Source organism: Corvus moneduloides, chromosome 14 (genome assembly GCF_009650955.1).
Source record: "Corvus moneduloides isolate bCorMon1 chromosome 14, bCorMon1.pri, whole genome shotgun sequence".
NCBI lineage: Eukaryota > Metazoa > Chordata > Aves > Passeriformes > Corvidae > Corvus > Corvus moneduloides.
The window spans coordinates 6,922,156-6,943,875 of NC_045489.1; the positions used below are offsets into that span (position 1 = coordinate 6,922,156).

General features: G+C 40.1%; 1 protein-coding gene across 9 annotated transcripts in view; it reads left to right on the forward strand.

Moving 5' to 3' along the window:
- The window catches only part of MAP7D3 (MAP7 domain containing 3), a 43,619-nt gene that overhangs the window by 14,818 nt on the left and 7,081 nt on the right, over nt 1–21,720 (forward strand). For 2 of the 9 annotated variants that reach the window (XM_032124380.1, XM_032124381.1), the window contains exons 4-15: nt 524–687; nt 3,391–3,505; nt 4,430–4,462; nt 8,947–9,048; nt 10,756–10,854; nt 11,245–11,343; nt 12,416–12,541; nt 14,437–14,582; nt 14,974–15,104; nt 15,703–15,947; nt 20,288–20,423; nt 21,538–21,718. In XM_032124380.1, the coding sequence (XP_031980271.1) occupies nt 524–687; nt 3,391–3,505; nt 4,430–4,462; nt 8,947–9,048; nt 10,756–10,854; nt 11,245–11,343; nt 12,416–12,541; nt 14,437–14,582; nt 14,974–15,104; nt 15,703–15,947; nt 20,288–20,423; nt 21,538–21,718 (1,577 nt within the window). The remainder of the gene's footprint in view (nt 1–523; nt 688–3,390; nt 3,506–4,429; nt 4,463–8,946; nt 9,049–10,755; nt 10,855–11,244; nt 11,344–12,415; nt 12,542–14,436; nt 14,583–14,973; nt 15,105–15,702; nt 15,948–20,287; nt 20,424–21,537; nt 21,719–21,720) is intronic. The other 7 variants (XM_032124383.1, XM_032124382.1, XM_032124385.1 and 4 more) reach the window with 7 other exon arrangements.

Genomic DNA, 21,720 nt, shown 5'->3' on the forward strand with positions numbered 1-21,720 from the left:
ACAGGACCTGAGGCTTCCTGTTGAACTGCACACAGCTGTTCCTTGGTGGAGGCTGCAGAGAACAGTGATATAACTGTTTTGAACTCCAGTGCAGGAACTGTAGGGTCTTCTCATCTTGTCACTCAGTGCCTTAAATATTTTTATTATATTTTGGTCTTAAAAAGAAAAACATGACAGAAAATTCTGCTTTTTGATTCTTAATTTACTGCTTCCTTAAAGACATCACTATTATAAGGAAAGTGTATGCTTAACATAGCGAATATACATATCCTGATATTCCTGTCTAGACAGTAAAGCCTAGTGGCAGGCAAGGTTCTTATTCCACTTCCAACCTGGGGACAGAATTAAAGATGAACCTGTTGTCATGTGTGATGTCATCCACCTCTGCAAGCTCATCTTCCTGTACATTTTCACTTCAAGTTGTACTAATTCTGCTTGGATAGTCTCTTGCTTGTAAGTTGCATTCCAATATCAATGAATGGCTAAGTTTGATTTTAATTTTTTCTTAAAAATATTCTCACAGCTGCCAAAGAGACACAAATTCTTGAAAAGGAGAGAAAAGCAAAACTCCAGTATGAAAAGCAGTTAGAAGAAAGGCAGAGAAAGCTAAAAGAAATGAAGCAGAAAGAGGAGCAACGGAGGGCAGCAGTAGAAGAAAAGAGGAAACAAAAAATAGAGGAGGAAAAGGTAACACACATCAAAGTTCAATAGTTTAAAAGAACTACATTGTTTTCCTACATTACCGTGCTCTGAAGTGGTGTGAATGAGAAACTTACGGAAATGATGAATGTATTAGAACATAAAAGTATTTTCCACATCTACAATGGGCTGTGTAGACACATGTCCACCTTCCCCCCAGAACTTTAGCTATAGCTGATGCACTCGGGACTTCAGGAGCTGTGGCTGTTGGAGTGCTGGCTATTTTTCACATGAGCAAAAACCCCACCCCATATTCCTAGATTTCCAGATGCCTTCAGAGCACTTTGTAGAGTCTGTCTGTAAATCAGCATGGATGACAGGTCTCAGACTTACTTCTCTTATTTCTGTGTCTTGCTTTCTTTTAGCCCTGCTGTGGCCTGAGACTCACATTCTCTTAGTTCTTCTAAATCAGAATTCATTCCCGTATGATGAAAGGTGGTGATGTTACCTGCGTATTTGTCATTTGCTGCTTTGAACAGTGTAGTGACTTCTCACTGGCCTTTGCTCTGACGGCACATGGGCAGGCAGAGCAGTGTTTGAGTTTGGGACTCACTGCAAATGAATAGAAGCTGATAGCAGAAATAAATACATGAAGTTATTCCATCCTTTTGACAAGTGGCTCTGTTAGTGCATATTAAATGTGCAAGTTCTGAAAGAGTTCATTTCCAGGGTGTCAGCAGTGGAAGCATCACACATCTGTGCTTTCATAAGCTGGTTGTAAGAACTTGCTGTGGGTCATTGGTGAAGAGCCTGTAAACCTGGCTGGCTGCTCCTTTGGAGTCCAGCATTGTTACACTGTTCTAGCAATTCATCTTTTCTACCCTTTTTGACTGGCAGTATTTTACACTGGTATTTGGTTTTCTTTAATCAGCTCCTTGGTGTGATCGGATTGATATTTCATTTGAACTTCATGGAATAGTTAACATTGTTGGAGAACAGAAATATTTGGGTGGGCTCTGACTGCAGTCCAGTGCAGTGTCATTTCTTTAAGCAACTACTTTATGCGAAAAGCATCCCTTATGCTTCAAAAAGGTGTAACATTTACATTTATTACATTTATTCATGTAGTTTTGAAGATGGTAGATATGTTTTAAGTGACCTCCAGAGTGAATAATCAAGGAAGACAAGGACTAACAATGAGGTGTTAATCTTGTCTTTTACTCAGTCCCTGGACATGACCTTCTGCATGCAGAATCTGGAAGATGGAAAGACAGTATGAGTTTGACCTGTAAAACCTTGCCTTCAATTAGAAAGTTGAAACAGATCTTGACTTTGGTACTCTGACAGGAGAAAAAGATACCAGCAAGATACCATCTACAGTTGTAAATTTGGTAGATAGAAGTGCATCAAAACACATGGATCCCAACGTTATTAACTAATTCAGCTAAGTGTCATTTAGTTAATCATCTAATAAGGTAGAAGCAGCACAATAGCAAATACTGTGGAAAAGGAAGTGATTTTAAGAACCTTGAAGACCACTGTCCATGGTGAGGATTCAGATACCTGTCTCCCCACAGCTCCTCAGTTATTCTGTACATCTGCAGCTCACTGTATTGAGGCCTTGAGCTCATGTCTGCCATTTGTAAAGTGAAGCCTGTGTCTTTAACTCTGACTGAAGAGTTACTGCACTGCAGATACCTCCATGGAAATACAATCTACAGATTACATAATGTCTGGGTACTTTGGCACCTTAGGTAAACTCTAGTTCAGGTTTCTCTAACAGAGGGGAAGCTAAGGTTTATATTTCAAACAAAAACTTTTAGTTTTATCTTTTGTCAATGAGCAGAACCCTCATTTCCAAGTTTACATTGTGTATTTTTCACGGCAACTTTTTTTAGTTTGTGTTGTGAAATGGTGTTGAAAGAAGGTGAAAGTTTTGTGTCCTCAAGTGGGAGAAATGGCTGTATAATGAGTTCCCTTGACATCTTAACTGCAGTGTATCAGGAGCAAATACTGCTTCAAAAGATCACTTGGGATATAACTCTTCCAGAAGAGAAATGTGTTGTTGACACGTGTGGAAACCTGGCTGGAAAGAAAGAGTGTAGCATGGTTACAGTTCATCTTTATGCACAAGAGCTAAAGCTCCCCTGTTAGCAGTTACTAGTTCTGGAGACAGCAGCAAAAGCTTCTTTCAGCCCCCTTTGTCCTGTCAGCAGTGGTTGCTGAGGCCTGGAGTTGATTGGTGTTCTCTTGCAGTTTTGCCTTTATGTCTTGTTGTTTCTGGTTTCATCACATCTGTCTTAATGTCGGTGTCTGTTAAGATCTGGGTCATTGTTTTTATAGCTCTTTGAAAACAGAAATAACCTTATACTTAATATTTTATAATGGAGAATTTTTATCACCTTCTAGAAATAACTTCATCATACAAATAGTTTCATGGGTAATCGTTTACTTTTGCTCAGTTTGGAGTTCATCCCTATTTAGAAAATTAGTAGTGCTGTTTACTGAATAGGGAATCTGTTTGGTGGCTATTTTAAGTAAAGAGTAGAATAGATTATCTGTGCTTTAGCTCAATCTAATAATGTTTGCAGTGTTTTGAAGCCATTACTTGCCTTCAACGTCCTTTGCATGATAATTTTTGTAACAAAAGCCTGGTAAAACAGATTATAGATCATACTGGAGGTCTGTATTTTGTTTTCTGGTGTGGCTGTGTTTAACAGTTACAAGCTTCATGGAGATGTTGTTTGGTAGGAGCGCTATGAAGCAGTTCTACATCGTACCTTGGAACGGAATCAGCGGCTGGAAACACGACAGAAGAGATGGTCATGGGGGGGATCCGTCACTCCAGACTCAGAAGGCAAAACAGGTAAGCATAACCGTTTTGTAGCAGGACTAAAATCACAGAATGTTATGTGTGAACACTGGCAGATGCAGCCCCACTCATAGAGACCTGGGCATCCTTTCCTATCTTGGATCTTAAAGCAGGATCTGTGGGTAGCTCATGGGGAAAGTGTCATATCTGTATTGCCCTGGAATGCTGCTCAGACTTACAGCTATTTTCAACCTTGGGAAGAGCTGGAGAGAAGCTCCATGGGACACGGGACAACACGTGACAGCACTGCCAGCCCGCAAACATCAGATAAGGAGAACTACAATGTGTAATGTTAAGATAATTCAGAGTCCTCCAAATGCAGTTCATGTAATGGAGTGCTAAGACTGGTGATACAAACAAAAATACCCAGTTGTACTCTGATATCACATCTAAAATGTTTTAAACACACCCTTGGAGTTATGGAATGCTGACTGATTATTTGAATGCCCAGTAAGGGGTAAGGAGATGCAGTGGACAGTCCAAGCTTCTTGGAGCATGGGTTCCATTCTGGATTAGGTGATGTATTTTAACATTCTTTAATTTGAACTGAGATCATTTCATGTTTAACAGTGACCTGTTTCTGTTTGTAAACATTCTGAAATCAGACCAACAAATAAGGATTGCAGTGGAAGGGATCTTTTCATGCACTACCTAACTACCAAGAAATAACATAAGTTATTGGGCAGGAATAAAATTATTCAAAAATGCTTCAATTCAGCCTGTCTTCTGTATTGGTGGAATTGTACTGAGTGTGTTTTAGTACTGTCATTTTCTGTCAGATTGAGTGTGTGTTTGTAACATGTTTCAAAGTGCTGGGATGTAAGTTGTCATGATATGCAGCATCCCCATTTTTTGGTTAACTTGCATTTTTTGCTATTTGACCTCGTGACTTAGCTTACAAACCTTCTTCTTCTACAGAGCAACGGAACACAGATGAAGGTGGAACTGGTGGTATTGATTTCTAAAATTTTATTTTTCTGTTGTTTTGCACTCACTACTAACCTTTTAAACTTGAGTTCTTCTCAAACTAAGGAAAACCATCTCCTTATAGGTCTTTTCCTGGATCTTGGACAGCTGTGCAACAAATGTGATCCCTAAGTAGAAAGTAGCTCCCCTCATTTTGGCTATCCCTCCCAGCTAATTCAACTACAGCATAAGTCATGGCATCCTGAGGGAATTTTCAGGGAAAGGCTATGTGCATTTGGGTTTTTAAAGATGTCTGGATACAGCACAGGGAGAAGAGAAATTCTTAGTGGCAAGTATTTGAATATAAATTAGTTCAGTAGTCTAAGATTTGGGGGTTTTAAGGGTAATTTCAGACCCTTTCATTGCTTCCTAATTTGCTAAAAGTATATGGTAGGGCTTGGTTTATTTCCTTTTTGCTTTGTTTTACCAGCAGTTGAAGTAACATTTGCAAAATCAAATTATATATTGCTGAAACTTTGTGAAAGGGAATGGGTCTCTTGTGCAGTTTGTTACTTTTTCCGTGAAGGGTTTTGCAAAATCAGGGCTGTCCCAATTATCTAAAGATAATTCCATACATTAAGTGTGTTTTCATTAGATTTCTGGCACTTTCCAGTGCACAGACTGAGCCATTCATAGAAATGCTTTGGATCACTGATACATCTGTTTAATAAGCGAAATTATTTCTTGCAGCTAGTTTGAGATGAAAACTCTCAGCTGAGACCCAGCTGAATCTGAATCCTGACAGTCTGTGCATGCCCACAGCATTACTAATGCAGTGCAGCTGTCTGTGACACAGACAAGTGAGACTTGAAAATGCAGTGAAGGTCTGACTATGATTTAACTACTCTGGCAACACAGCAGAAGCATATGTATTTTAGTTAACTTTTCTCTTCCCTTCTGCTGCACATCATGAGCCCCTAATTTTCTCCAAAATCAGCCAGTTTGGCTGGGTTGGTTTACTTGCTTTATATGTGTTCCTTGGATACATATATAAATCCATTTACTGTATCTCACACTACCAAATACTGTTTAACCTTGAAAGTGGAAAATCACGTTTGACTTATGTGTTTAAGGAAGTGCTGGGTTTTATTCTACTGACAAACACAAAGTAATGTTCTTTGCACTCTCCTGATTTATATGAGGAAATGAGCGTTGTCTGTCCTTTTTGTTGTGGAGGAAGGTCTTCAGTGCTGCTGAAGCACATTTAAGATAAAATATTTTCCAACACAAATGCTCCTGATATAATAATGGGTGCTTAAACTGTGACTTATGCATCATAAAGCAGCTATGCAGATAGTTCAGCAACAGTAGATCAATTTGGATAACTTGGCAGCAATCTGGAAGAAAATTGCTATGGTGATAAACAGATAATGCAATGTCCTAGTCAAACCCTTGTGCACCCACATTGTTTTAAAATTGTGTTTGATTTTATGCTAATGTTTCAAACATGAAACTATGATGTGTGGGGTGGATCATGTGGAACCGTGACTGGTTTTACATGTCTTGTATTTATTCCTATTTCAGGGTAATTCTTTTTAACTTTGAGAGCTCATTACTTAATTATTATTAAAAATCTACCCAAGCCATGTGGGATACTTAAGTCCAGCTGGCTTTCTAAAAAATACTTATATGGTCCATTTTGTCCTATATTTGCATAATTTCTAGAAAGACAACAACTACCTTTTTTTTTTTTTTTTCCACTTAAAAATGACACCAGATGAGCTTTGCTCCATTATTACATCATTGTGGCTGAATAGTGCACCTTTTCTAACTGCACATCTAGAGCAAATTTCAATGCAATATTATATTTCCACCATCAAATTCTGTGGCAGATTTGGGATTAAAGCCCCATTTCTTAAAATGAGAACTATTTGGGGAACTGATTTCAAATATTCTTTAATTATTTTATGACAAAAGGCATTCTTGTCTATTGTATGGCTGTGCAAAATGCAGAATCAGGTATGGCTCCCATGAACTGGGTCTGTTAAAAGTAACATTTAGGAGCATTGAGCGGCAGGGCAGTTTTGGGTGATAGTGTGCTCTGGAAAGTGAAGCCCATGTAATGGAACATTTCCCTGACTATCAGCAGTTCTGTGGGATGTTGAGTGTGATTCATGAGACCACACCAGGGATCCTGCTGATGGTGAAATGTAAAAATTGATGAAAGCTTCAGAGTCAAGTGTTACATTAATGGCATTGCTGTCAGTGCTAAGATGAAACAGGCAGGGTGTGGGTCTCCCAAGAGAAATGGCCAGGCTGTGCAATAAAGCATCCTTGATGACAGCCCTGGTAAAGGGGGTGTTTTAGTGGTGCCTGCTGAGTAGAACCAGAGATTCAGGTGCAACAGGACTGGAGATGTGCTATTAGAATAGAAATGGGGCTGCCAGAGTCTCTCCTTGCTAAATGAAGAGCTTCCTTGTCCTAGTAGAAATTTGGAAGGAAGTGAAAGATAGCTAATCTTATTTTATGTAGCCTAATGTTATCCAGCCTCTGGCAGTGCTGCAGCACCCTCTCTCAGTGAAACCCTGTGAGGATTGAAAGCTCCTCACTCTGAGTGATTTTCTTAAGATCCCATGTGTCCCAGCTCCTTGCCCAGTTCCAAGCCCTGCTGCATGGCAGACATGCTTTCTTTAGCTCTGCTGCTGCAGCTTGCTTTCCCCCTTCCATTAGAAAAATAGAGACGTTGGTGTCACATGGGCTGTGTGCTTCTTCCATTTCAAACCCCCTCGATGAAGGTTTTCTAGCTTTCCCCCAAAAAAGATACTTGAGGTACTTTTTCAAATGATGTTTTGTAAATAGCTACATAACCAGACTGACTGGCTCAGGAATATCCTGTCTCTCTTCTAAAGCATTTTTTTCTAGTGAAAAGAGCTTTAAAATTTGCAGAAACTGTACTGTAAATGAGGTAGGGAAAAAAGTTGAGGCCATCTGATCATGCAAATGTATTGATCAAAAAAGCATTGACCTCTTTACCAGGGTCCCAGTAGGTGATAGACCAAATCTCAGGTTTCATGCAGGTGCTGAAGTGCTAAATTGAACCAAGAGAAATTTGTGTGAAGTGTCTCTGTGATGTTTGGAGGCCTTGGACTCAGTTGAGTTCAGGCAGGAGGCAGGATTTCCTTATAAGAGCAGACACTAGAGGGTAGCCTTCCCCTTCCAAAAACATCCGAATATATGAATTACGAGTTTCCTGATTTTTGTATATAAAACCTCTTAAGGCTGTTTAGTTATCCCAGTTCTCAGGCTCCATTCATAAAATGCCCCCTTTTTTTTCCTTCTTTTTGATGTTGGGAAAGCATCCACTAAGCTCAGTTCTTCATTCTTAACTAGATTCAGTAGATCTCCCTCTTATCCCATGGTGACTTTGCTCTTGTTCAGTGTCACAAGAGCTTCCCATGGGGCTGTCCATAGGAATCCTGATGTCCTGGCTCTGGCTATAAGGGGCTGTTGTAGCATGCTGGCAAAGGGAAAAGATGCTGCCTCTGTGGTGAGTAGTGCTGCTGTGTCCTTTGGTACTTACTCACTAATGAGTTCAGATTAATCATCTTTGCTGTCCAGTATGTCAGTAAAATCGATTACTTGTGTTAGATGTATAGAATTTCGTGTGTTTGTTATGCTGGTCCACACCACTCTGTGTACATTAATGTTTTCTGCTTACTGAGTTTCTATAGCAACAGATACATGCTTTTCCAAGGCTTTCACACTCTGGAGTAGTGTTCATCCTGAAAGTACATTATTTGAAATTAAAATGCAGGTATTTATGTGCCTTGTAATAAACTTGCAATTCTGCCACACGAGATGTGATTTTTGTGTGTGTACGTGTCTGTATACACATACAAAAAAAAAAAAAAAATAATGCCTCTTGTGGCAGTTTTTTTTTTTCCCGGAAGAATTGCAGATTTCATAGGAAACATTAACTTAAGAGTAGCTTTTATAGAAAAATAGGCAATTTCTGAAGTACAGCAACCTTTGCGAAGCAATCAGAAATAGGAATGCTTTCTTGCCTTTCCTCAGGACTTGGTTTTATCTCTCCAAGATAATTTGTTTTGGTTTGGATTTATTAACTAGTGATTAAAAAACTGTTTTGACATACCTATGTGACAGGAATGAAGAAAGAAATTTTCCAGATTTTGTTGTTATTTTCTCTGTCTTGCCAGTCTGATAACAACACACAACCTCAGTAGCTTTTGTCTTTACATGTTAGGGGCACAGGGTTTAAAAATCCCTTGTTTGCACACATATGCATAAATCCTAGCATGACTCCACTAAACTCTACCTTTTCTGTGCCTGTCCCAGCTGGTGCTAATGGTGTCAAGCCTGTTCGAAGGAAAACAAAATCATTTGTGTTTCTCATTGAACGAAAGTGGAAATAGCTTTCAGGATGTAATGCTTGGAGAGTGAGCTCTCAGCAAGATGTGAAAGGCTCAGTATGAAGGCGAGTTCTAAAGTTATCACTTGTCTCTCCACAGCCAGCAAATGCTCGCCCTCCACAGCCAACCTCAAACAGGCAGAGGCTGCCGTGAGCAAACGCCTCTCGTCATCTGCAGCACTTTTAAACGCCTCAGATCGAAGTAAGTGTGGGTTTGTGGCTGCTGGGAGCAGGGCACTGCTGAACTGGGGCCGGGGAGGAGACAGGAGGTGGAATGAAACTCCTCCCTCCTCCCCTGCTGTGTGACTCACTTCATATTTTGATCTCAGATGCATTTCATGTAATTTGTTAATCCAGCTTGACTGTTCAGGGCTTTGACCCAGTTGATGTGATCTCTGTTAGAGGAGAAGAGCAACGGTAAAATTGCTGGTTTTTTATTTTTTATTTCTGTAATTCTGTTACTAAAGTCAAATCTTGGTGAATGATCCACAGATAATTTCCCATCGTCTCTATGGATTTGCATGCCTTAATTCACACCCTAAAATTTCAGCACAATAGAAATAGTACAAAAATTAAGTTTGCCTTGTTCTGTTAGACAGCTTCAGTCATTTGATTGCCAGTGGGAAGGGAAAAAATAAACTTAATTTTTGACAAGGAGTTGTCCTAATCTACTTGTTAAGATAAATAAGAGCTATTTGTCAGTGCACATATTTTGGCTTGTTTTAGCGTGAGATTTCATTATGCAGAATCTTTCCAGAGTTTCATAGGAACCTGCCTGTATCGCAGTTAGGGAGGTTTTTGCTCTCGGTGGTTCTTTTTGTTTTTTCTAAAATGATGAATAAGCTAAAAGCTGTTTAATACAAAGCAGATTCAGCTAGGTCTGTGCTCCAGTGTTCTGCCAGTCTGCAGCCTCTGATCAAGCAAACTCTGCTAGAGGAATCCCTGACACAGACACAGCTAAAGGTGGTTTTGCTGGTTTTTGTTGGAAGGTGATGCAGCAGAAAAATTTGTGCTCATGCACTGTATGCCTGGTGGGGAAATCAGTGACTATATCTATACTGGCAGGGGCTCTGAGTCACTGGAGGCTGCTTGTGATTTTAAATTATATTTATATATTATGTGTCTGCAGGGTTCAGCTCTGTGTGAGTCAGAAGCAGGGCTGTAAAGTACAAATTAAACAGCTTACAAAGGAAGTCACTAATTATCAACTAATTGGGATTGCTTTCAAACTTACTGTCATACCTTGAAATCCTTTGTGAATCTGTAGTTGCTTTGGAGAAAATACTCTTAGGTGGCCTGAAATATAACATATTTGGACGGGACTCCAAGTGATCTATGTGGTCAGGATGTCGAGGTTGACTTAGAGTGATCCTGTGCGCTCCATCTGACACTTGGGGAGAAATGTCTGGTAAAAAGATGGGTAAATTCAGAGGACACTAAATACAGTCACAGAATGAACCAGATTGTTTCTGTCATGCATGTTTGCCTGGGAGGGTGAAGGAGCAGAATGTGGAAATGAGAAGATGATGCTTACCCTGGATCAGTGGAGTATCTCCACTTAACACTGTGTTCTGTGTTAATTCTAGGCTCACTCATACTCATAGAGAATGTGAGCAATAGCCTTTTAAAATTCTCGTGTATTTTAAAAGGTGTACAAGTATGGCCTCAGTAGGTCAAACAAGAATCTGTTGTGACTGACATCCTGCTGCTGTGATCAGAAACATGCAGAAATGTAAGAAGTAATGCTTTATATAAAGCGATTCTTCCCTGATCCAGTTTTTCTGCTTCTGAAGAATTCAATATTATAAAGTGACTTAATCATTCTTCTCTCTCTTAGGGAAGTGGGGCAGGTGTTGGAGGGGACCTCTGGGCTTTTCAGCATAATTAATCCATGCACTTTCACTTCCAGGTACCACAAAGAGAAGTGCCTCATTAAACAGACTGAATAACACAGTTCCTCTACATTCCCAGCAGTCAGCACCCAAAGGTTCGCAGGTGGAACAGAAAGGTGCTAGAAACCTGTTTGTTTTGAGAATTGGGAGGCAGTAAATGGGGTATTTGAAGATGACTTTAAACCATGTCCCAGTTCCATTATAAATGTTTTCACTCAGGCATTCATGCAGTCTGTGCACTGTGGCATAAATACCATTATGCACATTACAGTGCCAGATATTGGGTAACTGTCTCTAAACCAGCCTTATTCCTCTGAAAAGTGGAAGGGTGGGGGGAAAGCAGACAAATAGTAGCCAAACCATTTAACTCATGAGAAAACAGTGCTTCATAATGATACATTGATGGTTTTAGCTGATTAGGAAAAGCAAAGCATGGGATGGCAATTTAGAAAATCATACATAAGAATAACTTGTTAAAAATAATCTTCCTTACGCTTGGTCTCTAGGAGGAACAGAAAAGAAGAGGAGCACATCTTTGAGTAGAATGAGTAGTAAACTCCAATCCTCTCCAGAGCTAGAAAAAGTGAAAAAGGAAGAAAAACCAGGTGGTTGCTTCATAAAACTGATTTTTTTATTAAAGCCTTTAAAGTTTGAATAGGCTTAATTTCACTAGTTTCCTAGGTTCTTAAATTTCTAGGACTTTTTAATGGCTTTTTAGTTACCCAGTGTAAAAGATAAAACGGTAGAAGTTAATTTTTTTACTTTTGGACAAAAAAAGAAATCCTTTAAGAAGGATTATCGTTAAATAACACTGCAAGCAGGTAGCAGCATGTCTCTCTGTGTAAGAGAACGATGTATTGGAGACCTGGTAGGTTTACGTGTCAGAAATGGTAAAAATGTCACTGAGTTGCTCACTTCGTAAAGTTAAATCTTACCTTTGCTTTTTTAAGTTCCCTTTCCTTATTCAGTTTAAAAGCAACTTCTCTGTTCCTGCTGTTGGTGTAAACCATGTGCATGCAGAAGGAAGAAACCTGTTCTCATTTCAGTCTCTTTTGGTCTCTGTATTCCCCCCTAGGTTACAAATAACCTCTTTCCTAGGAACTCCTCCTAAACCTGAAGAATAGCACCTTCTCTAACATGTTTTATCCCTCTGAGTTAACAATTCTGAAACTTTCCTTTTTAGCAGCTGTTGCCAGCAGTTGAAATTATTTCTGCTTCAGAATCTTTCCTGTATGAGAGAATGATGGGTGCTGTCCATGTGAATCTGTGTGTGCAGGCAATGCTTGACCATAACTGCTCACTTTGACTTGAAAGTCTTGCGTTTATTTTGTCAAAACAGCCTTTCCTGCAGTCTAGAGAATGTAGCTCTGAAGAGCTCAGTCAAAAACATCTCATACTTTGACTGGATTGAGCATTCACCTCTGTTGTACACGTGCCAGTCTCTGCACATTAAAATGACTTGTACTAAGCAAGGCAAGAGCATGAAGTGCAACATAAGAGATTGCAGTGTTTAGTCCTTCTGTGCTTGTAGTTTGGATTTCCCTCTCCCTGACTTCAGTATTGTTCTTCCAAAACTGTAATGATTTGCAACAATGCTCTTCCTTTGCTTTGTACTGCTTGTCTTTTCCATGATATGATTTCATGTTGGATCCTTTTTCATTTGTTCCTGTCATCCAGCTCGTCGCTCCCAGCTCAGTCCCCTGGACAGTAGCGTAATCAGCCGCCTCCTCGCCCCCACACAGGCCTTCCTAGCTAGGAGTAAAAGTGCTGCTACCTTGTCGGCTGATGGACAGGACCCCTCAGGTAACAGGAGGGCAGCGAAGCCTCAAAGTCTTACGCAGCTGTTCTTCAAGCAAGAACTTAGATGATAGCTGCTAACTATGCTGCACTTTGGTCTGGATCAGACAGTTAATAGATGGTTCTGTGTAATATTACTTACCTAGTATTTTCTGTGGTCATTAATACCAATTCATATGCTGTGCTGCATGTTTACTTTACAAAAACATAGAATAATACTGGCTTTTAAACTCCAATGCTGGTTTACTTGCTCTGCAGAGAACCAGATGCTGGTATTCGTTCTGGGGCTTTTTTGTGTGGATTTTTTAACTGACAGAGATCTGCGTTTGTACCCTCAAATCAATATGAGACATTCTGGTTAGAGCAGTACTAGGTAATAAAAGGAAAAAAAAGCCCCAAACCTATAATTTCAAAGTGCAAAACCTAAATTTCTGTAGGGGAAGAAACTCTTGCAGGAACATGACAATAGTCAATGACAAATATCTTAAGATAAGTACAGGAAACCCTGAGCTGGCTTTGTTCAACTGATAGTAGAATTCAAGGTCTAATAGGAGAAGAGAGATATCCTGGCTTACTCAAGCAGTTTTGTATTGGTCCAGACTGAGCTGATACATCCACACTGGGACTCAGTTTGGTACTAGAGCAGGCATTTGCCTTGTGGGCAAGCCCCACTAGCTGCATCCCACATGTCCTGGAATTGCTACTAGTTAATTAATAATGTCCCTGTAAATGCATCTCTGGAACCAATGTGGAGTGCTTTCTCCTCTTTTACCTTACAACTTGAGCTCCCAGTTTTGCTTGTTTCCTCTTAAGTATGTTATCCCATCTTTATTTTTTTATCTTATACCACTTCACTTGGTCCTTGTCGGTGATGGTGACATTTCCACACTGTTCCCCTTGTCTAATAATCAGTTTTTATTTTTTGGTTTGTAGTCAATAGTCATATTTTTACACACCTCTGTATGTGCTGCTTTTATTTTACCATGAATACTTCAGTTCGTGTCATTTGGGGAAATACCATCTTTTTTTCTGTTACTGTTAGCATGTGGCACTCACTATTGCTGAATTAAAGATACGTTTTTATAAGTTTACTTAGAGGTACTTTTTTCATTTCAGTAGAAACGTACCTGTGCTTTAGCACAACCTGTGCACAAACAGAATGCAGGTCTCCTTGCACAAATGCTGCAAATACAAAAATAAAATGTATTTTCCATAAAGTTACAAAACTAAGTGCTGGCATTTGTCACAATTTATTTGAATAATAGAAGAATCCAATATCTAGTTTTAGAATATTTTTCCATTATGTGTGCTTATCTGTCTATGATCATGTTAGTGAAAAAAGTAGTAAGATAAAATTAATTTCAATATCTTATATGTGAAGAGATTGACACTTCAGGTAGGAAAGGTATCGTAGTTAAATAGTTGACCTTTTCCTCTTGATAGATTCCTTTTACACCATCTTTGAGAAGAAGGAAGGTTTCCTCCTTGAGTATAGAGGAAACATGCTTAAAATCTGAACCTGTCATGAAGAAATTGTCAGGAAATATGCTATGCCATTAAAACTGAAGCATTTGTGATCAAATGCAACTTGACTAAAATAAAAGTAATGCTGGTGTACTGCAAATTTGGTCCATTTTTGGAAAAGCATTTTATTTTTATCTACTCCAGACTGCTGCTTTCAGAGTGATTTTATTCTTGGTGCTGTTGCTTCCCAAGTACTAATTGTGTGGTGGTGGTGTCTGTCTGTGACCCACTGCACTGTGCACTGCCTGCGGTGTTTCCCTGTATGGTTTCTAACACACACAATCTCTCTTTCTCTTTTTCTCCCTCTTCCTTCTCTCCTGTTCTTATGCTGTGCACTTGGTTCTCGTTTTGTCTTGTCAAATTCCTAACTTTTATAGACTCTCACCTCTGTCCTCGTTCAGCTTCAGCCAATTCCATCAATTCCCCAGTCCCAGCTCCTAAAGTGCCGGTGCGCAGCCGTAGCATCGACAGGTTGAAGTCCTCTGTATCTTCATCTGATGCAAGTTCACCTGATTCAACCCAGGTTTGTTGAAAACCCACAGGAATTAAGTTTCTATTAATCCGGGGGGTTGGGACAGCTCAGGATGGGATCCTGTTTTACCTCTTTGCTGCTGCTTTCAATAAGCATTAATGAAACATACAATAGCATTTGCCTAAAAAATATACAGTATTAAAATCAAATTGGAATTTTATGGTACTTGATCTCTCTTGTATCTTGAAGGCATACTGTTTGCTGCTTGTGGTTCCCAAAGTTTAATTTATGTAAAAATTAAACACTGATCAGGTTTGTATTTTGGAACACAAAGGAAATTCAAAGTGCATCTTGTTGAGAACTTGTTTGTTGGAATCACAGCTCCTCTGTCTGCAATGTATCCTAGAGAGTCAGCAGTATTTTGGTTTTGTGTATCTTTTAGAAATCAGAGACAGAAAAACCATCCCCAGGTTCTGGTTTGAGGCGCCCTCCCTCACCATCTGTGTCTGCCCGTAGAAGATCCCCCTCTCCTGCTAATTTGGTGAAGCGTCCTCCGTCCCCTTCTGCAGTCAGGTATGTGTCCCAATTAAACCCCATCTGCAGTCAGGTATGTGCAAACACCTTTTATTCAGCACAAAATGAAGGCTGCTCCCTGTCTCAAGACAGCTGAGCTGTTAGTTTGGATGACCTATGCTATGCCTTGTTTGTACAGAAAAGACTTCATTTGGGGTCCAATTTTCCTTTCCCACAGTAGGGATGCAGCTTTTACTTCAATCTTCGTTGTGCAGACAAAACACACCCTGATTTTCTGTTCAGTCTGTGCTCTAAAACCAACAGGAGGCCTGCAAGCTTTTGAATAAACTGATCCACCTGTATTAGTGTAGGAAGTTTCTTGGATTGGAATCATGAGGTTTATCCTAGATGTGGAGTAAAATGGCTGTCTGGGCTAGCAGTCCTGTTTTGATGTTAGCCCACTAGTAGCAAGTCTTGGTAACTTGGATGTTTTGGAATCCTGGCTTGAATTTTATGGGGAAGGCACCAATAGTTTGAGGGTGGATTTATTTTTAAAAGTCAGGTATGTAATCTAAACTAAACAAAGGAGACTGCTGTCCTCAGATGCGTGGTTGAGGTTTTCATTGTTAGCTCTGAAAAATATTCTTTATTTCAACAGACAGAAGACTCGCCCACCTTCACCTGGCATGTCGAAACAAAGACCACCATCTCCTACTCCAGTCCCTAAATCAGCACCCATCCAGCGTCCATCTCTCACACCAGGTGTTATAAACATTACCAAAAAGAAAACTGAAGCAGAGAGCAAACCAAAGGATAAGAGCACAGAAGGAACAGGACAAGAACAAGGTGCTTCCCCAGGCTTGGAGAGAGATCCAGGAGCAGCTAGCACAAAGACCAAAGAAGGTGGGTGTTTTCTCAGTGTCTGACTCACTCCTGCTCAAGGCCTCTCCAGTGTGTGCTAGGATGGGGGAAACAACTGGCTTGTGAGGCACAGCACTGGAGGGTAGGATGCTTTAAGGCAGAAGCTGTTCATTGCTGATTATATAATAATTTTACATGGTATGACTTTGGGATGTGAATTTTAATGCAGTAGCTGGTTTATTTTACTTGGAGATTTAAGTCAGGGGCTTTCAATATTACTACTTGTACTGTAATTTTAAGAAAAGCAGAAATCCTCTTTGCCTTCTGGGCTTTAGCTGCTCTAGCTGAGGGATCTACTAGCTTAGGTTTATAAAGTCAGTAGTTAAACTACACAAAGGTCTTTCAGTTCAGTTGGTAGTTCTCAAAATGCTCCTGTAGAGACCTGCTTGGAGGACAAAATCAGCTCCTGTTCATCACAGGCTGAGAGAGAGTTTTCACAATGCTCGAAGGCTGCCTCGGCCTAAGTTCCAGTGAATGTGTAGTCATTGCTGCCTTAAGAAGAGTGATCAGTTCACAAGTCACATGGAGAAGTTACCCTGGTAGATTAAGGAGAGCCATATACCGCATAAGCAATTAGTGTCCTAGTCCTCTTCATTGTGCCACATGAGCCCAGCCTCTGTCCCTCGCTGGGAAAAATACCAGCTGCCATCTCCAACAGAATCTGGGAGAGCCTTCTGGTGAGATCTGGCAGGCAGTTCACTCTGGAGAAGGACTATGGGGACCCTTGGCAGGAAAAGGAGGGATCTTTAGAATGTAAGTTACAGCCAGTGGGCAGTACTGGGAGTGAATCCCCCAGACACGAGGTAAGTGGGACTATGTGCTTGCTGCACGTTAATGCATGTGCAGTTCCTGTCTGCATTCCTCGGCTGCTGCTGTTCTCTGCTGCCACTTCTGAGGCTCCTCCTGACACTGCTCATGTTGGATGTGAAGAAGTGTCATTCAGCTGAAGAGCTCATGGTACAGCTCTCTGGGCATGTGTTCCTGTGGAAGGAAGCCTGGCTGTCAGAGGTGGATGTTTGTACAAAGTCGCACATCCGTCTTTGGTGTCACGTCCTTTGTCTTCACTGTCAGAACGTCCATCCCTTGATGTGCTGCCATACTATTGATAAATGTCTTGTGTGCCTCAGAGCATCATTACTTCTGATCAGTGTCATCAGTTGGTTGTCATCAGTAATTCTCCATAACAATGTGTCCTAGTCCTGTATCTTCCAGTTACTTTGGAACAAGAATGTCTGTCCTTGTTCCTTGGATGCCTGATCTGTCTCCTCTCTACACTGACTTCTGAAACTGTATTAACCCAGTTTATCTGTTTCCCTTTTCATTTATTTCTAATCTCAAGATACTCATCTTCGTAGTGATTCTTACTGAGGCTGAGCAAAGCTCTTTTTCTTTGACACAGAACAGAAGGAAATAGTGGGCATGTTCTTCAACATAAGAGATTATTTAATTTCTCTCTTTGAATTTTTGGTACACTGCAATATTGCTATGTGAGGCAAATTTTTTTTTCTTGAAAAGTTTCTTTCAGTTTTCAAGGCAATTTTCATTTTACACATCTGTGTCAGCAGTTACCCTGTAGGTTGGTGCAATTCCCTATCCCAGACAGCTTCTGAAGTCAGAGCGCACCAGCGAATGGCATGTGGCAAATCAGTCTCTAAGTCTTGTAGGTTTAGCCTAATTTCAGCTTTGTGCACTTGTATCTTCATCCCATCTCTTCTCCTTCAAACTGAACTTGTTTGCCTGTTGCTGGACAGCAATCAAGTCTTTTGTCTTGTTTTTTGTGTCTTCCTACTGCAATATACTGTTCTGCAGTAAAACACTTTTTATTTTTCAGTGACTTGGAGCAGTTGTCATTTCTGGCAGCAGTCTCTCGCAGCTTCTCTGAGAATTAAAAGGCTTGTTCAACTTAAGGCATAAGAAGTGCTCCTTCATGAGCTCTCACCTTATGCATGATGATAGGTAATAAACTATCATGGAGCCTCACATTTTGTATCTGAGTATTGAAGACTTTGAAAATATGATTCCCAAATTAAATGTGAGTTAATTATTACCTTGAAATCTGTTGGAATCTTCCCTCCATCCAGCTAGTACCTACATTTTGCAGTAGTTTCGAGATTGTTTCTCTTGTCTATTTCTCTCTTTCCCCTTCCCTTCCAAAAAGGTCCTTTTGATAAAAAGGCTGTTCTTACCAGTAATGACTAGGAGTACAAGGAAAAGGAAGCTGAGTGTAAAAGAGTGTCAGAATTTTCTTAGGGTGTGCAAGCAATCATACTGAGAAGTCTCATGTCCTGCCCTATGGAAACAGGCTCTACAGGGGTACATGGAGATGAAAACAATATTGAAGTATCCATATGGAAAGCATCAATAAAACAGCAGAAGTGAAAATGCAGCGGGAACCCCAACCTTTTCTTTCGGGCTTTTTCCCCCCCTCTGTTCTTTCCATATCTGCAGTGTTCTGAACTGTTGTGACTAATTTTCTTCTGTCAATACCAGATAATCGTATTTAAGCTGTCATTATCACGTTGTAAACCTAGAACTTAAAAGTCTACAACCTTTAGGCTTCTTGCTGAGCATTAGGTTGTCTTATTTAGGTTCAGTTTTGAGGAGGAGAAATAGGTTAAACCTGACATTAAATGTTAACCAGATTTGATACAACTGGGAGAGATTGCAAATGTGCAACAAAAAATGGCCTCTGCTGTAAAAATTGAGTAATCTGAACAGAAAGTACACTCATACGGCAGAGGAAGAGAGAGACATTTTGACTTCTTCATGGATGTACACTGACAACAGTAAATGAAACAGAATATAGGAAGAAAAGCATCTGCCTTTCTTGAATAGGCAGATCTGCTAATGGTTTTTACAAATGCAAAATGGTCTTGCTTGCTCAGGAGGAGGAGGACCCCTTTTGACTGAGTTCAAATTTGGAACAGTCGTGGCTGGTTTTTGTTAGTATGAATATGACTGCAACTTCTTCCCAAATCAGAAGCAATGTGTTGTCTGGGGAGGTGGTGTTTTCTCAGCTTTGGATAAATCTAAATGCTAGAACACTCTCTGTGCCTGCACTCCGTCAGTGCTGAAATGCTTTTCCTAGGACTGCAAGAGCAATTTTTATGCACAAAAGACAGCCATGATTCAGCTGCTGAGAGTTTGCTCTATTTAATTATACCCTGCAGCTGCAGGTAGTGATTACGTGTCCATGGGGGGGCCTAAGCAGCTTTTCAGGTGTTAAAGTTCCTATTGATGACATTGTGTTTTGAATGATTTGTCTTCAGGTCAGAAGCAAAACAAGAGGTCAAACCCTGATGTCATAGTTCATTAAAATTACCTTGACTTGAAGGCTTTATGAATGTTAAGCAAACATGTATGTGCTGATTTGTGAAATGTTCAGGAGAATGGCAGGTCCTCACCAACATTACGATGCTGCTGCTCTACTGACATCAAGAGCTAATTTTCTGAATATTCAGATGATGAGTTCTTAAATCACATTCAAACAGAAATATTTCTAGAGAATGGGAATAACTGATACAAATCAGAGTTCTTTCAATATATATATTGAGAGCAGCTGGATGGCAAGATGGTTCTGTCTTTTTTCCTAATGTTAATTTATATTAGTGTCTCTGATGTTCAGACACCATAACACCAATCAGGTCATGAAGAAACATAAACAGCAGGACCTGCAAAGATCTACTCGCCAGGTGGTTGAAGCTGTTTTGATCTCCATGTAAATGGGAAATTGATTTGTTGCTAATGTATAGAAATACGGTATTACTGAAGTCATTAGTATGTGCCTTTGGGGCCAGATAAAATGATGATTATTTGCACCTAAGATACTCTATAAATATAAAGGCATGAATGTTAATGTTATGAAACAAGAAAAATAAAAGAATGAGAATTTTTTCTTTAGGGTCATGTGCATTCAGTTTTATTAGAAGGAAGTTAAAGATATTTCCTAAAGCAGTATTTTTTTCAGTTTTCTTTTCAGTGTTCAAGCGTTACAGAAATAAGGGTGTCTTGTCAGAGACATGTTTTTAAGTGCTGTGATAATTGGAGAGTATCTTTAAGTGCATCATATGGAATAAGGCTGGAACATTGTCGAAGTCAGCTGTTACTATATCAGTGTCAGTGCAATATCATGGCTCTGCATCTTCAGGGCTCCCCTTTGGCTCTTGCAGGCCTTTAGATAATGATGCACTCGCTGTGTGATGAGCAGTGATTGAAAAGATACTGAATCAGTTGGCCATAAGATCTCATCTCACAGCGATAACATCTTCCTTAATTTTAAGTTACTGGAGCTTTCTAACAGCAGATTATTTTAACTTCTGCAGAATCAGGTAGCAAAACAGTAGCAGGGACCACCACAGCTGAAGAAGCTGCTAAAATCTTGACAGAGAAGCGACGTCTGGCACGGGAGCAAAGAGAGCGTGAAGACCAAGAAAGAATTCAGAGACAGGAAGAAGAAAGGTAACAATTGTGGGGAAGGAAGGGATGCTTTCAGTGGTGGGGTGTGATTGGAAGGGGCACTCCAGCCATGTATGTTTTCTAAGTTTTAATTTAAGTCTCTGCAAATATTAATCCGGTTACTGAAGCTGAGAGGCACTGGCAACAATCTGGGACAGGTTGCTGTGTGTAACATCAGTTTGTATATCAGTATATATGTAATGCACAGTCCCTGTGAAATCACTGCTTCTTTTTCCTTCCAGTCACCAGTGGGGCTTTTGTTTCAAAATTCGAATGTGCTTTTTGCACCACTTGTGTTTGGTTTGTTTGTATTTGGTTTGAAAGAGTTGACCTCTCTGTATTAAACTTTCCTTTGATCAGCTTAGGCTGTGGTTTGATGGTACCTTAAATCTCACTTTAGTGATATGAAATAGTAGTCAGGAATGTTGCAGGCAAGTAATTCAACATATTAAATCAGTGTGCATTTGGTTCACTGCATAGAAGTTGTTAGAAATAAATTGCTAAGTTAGTGCTAGTCAGCACTTTAGTCCAGATCAGGGGTCACCTCTCTGCTTCTGTGAGCATGGTGGAACATCAGATTTTGTCTGTTGCCCAGTTGTGGATATGAAGCCGTCAGAAACTTGCATATAATCTGCTCTAGGTGTTTTATCAGAAATACGTCATCAGATCTGCTCTGTATGTCTGCAAGAGCTGGCAGTGTACACCTTTACTGTATCTCTGAATTCAGGCTGTAGAAGAAACAGTCTTTTAGGAAATCTCACTAAATTTATGTTTGATGGTGATTAAAAGCTTCATTCGTGTCATGGTTGCAGATGGTTTTTATTAAATGGTCGTTGCTTAATCCAGCTCTCAGTCAAACATTCCGTTATTGGAACAACCTCCTTTGACTTAATCAGCAAGGAGCATTTACTCACAGATAATTTCTTCCAAGTTAATTCTCATTTTACCTATGACAAGTCTGGATGGTGGCATTTGTAAATCCATACCAGAAAGTGTCTTTATGCAGTTATTTTTTGACTGGAGTGCATAGAACTTTCTTGCTTTCCCACTCTGTCTCTTGTGCATGCACACTTTTAAAGAAATAAATACCCAGTAATCTGTACCTTGGAAACTCTAGAATCAGAGAAGAAGAAATGGCCAGGAGAGCCACTGAGGAAAAAGCAAGACGGGAGGAGGAGCTCCGGAAGCAGGAGGAGGAGAAGAGACTGACTTACGAAGAACAGCAAAGACAAGCTGAGGAGGAGAGGATCCGCCGGGAACAGGAAGAGCAGGAAAAACTCGCAGAGCTTCAACAGCAGGT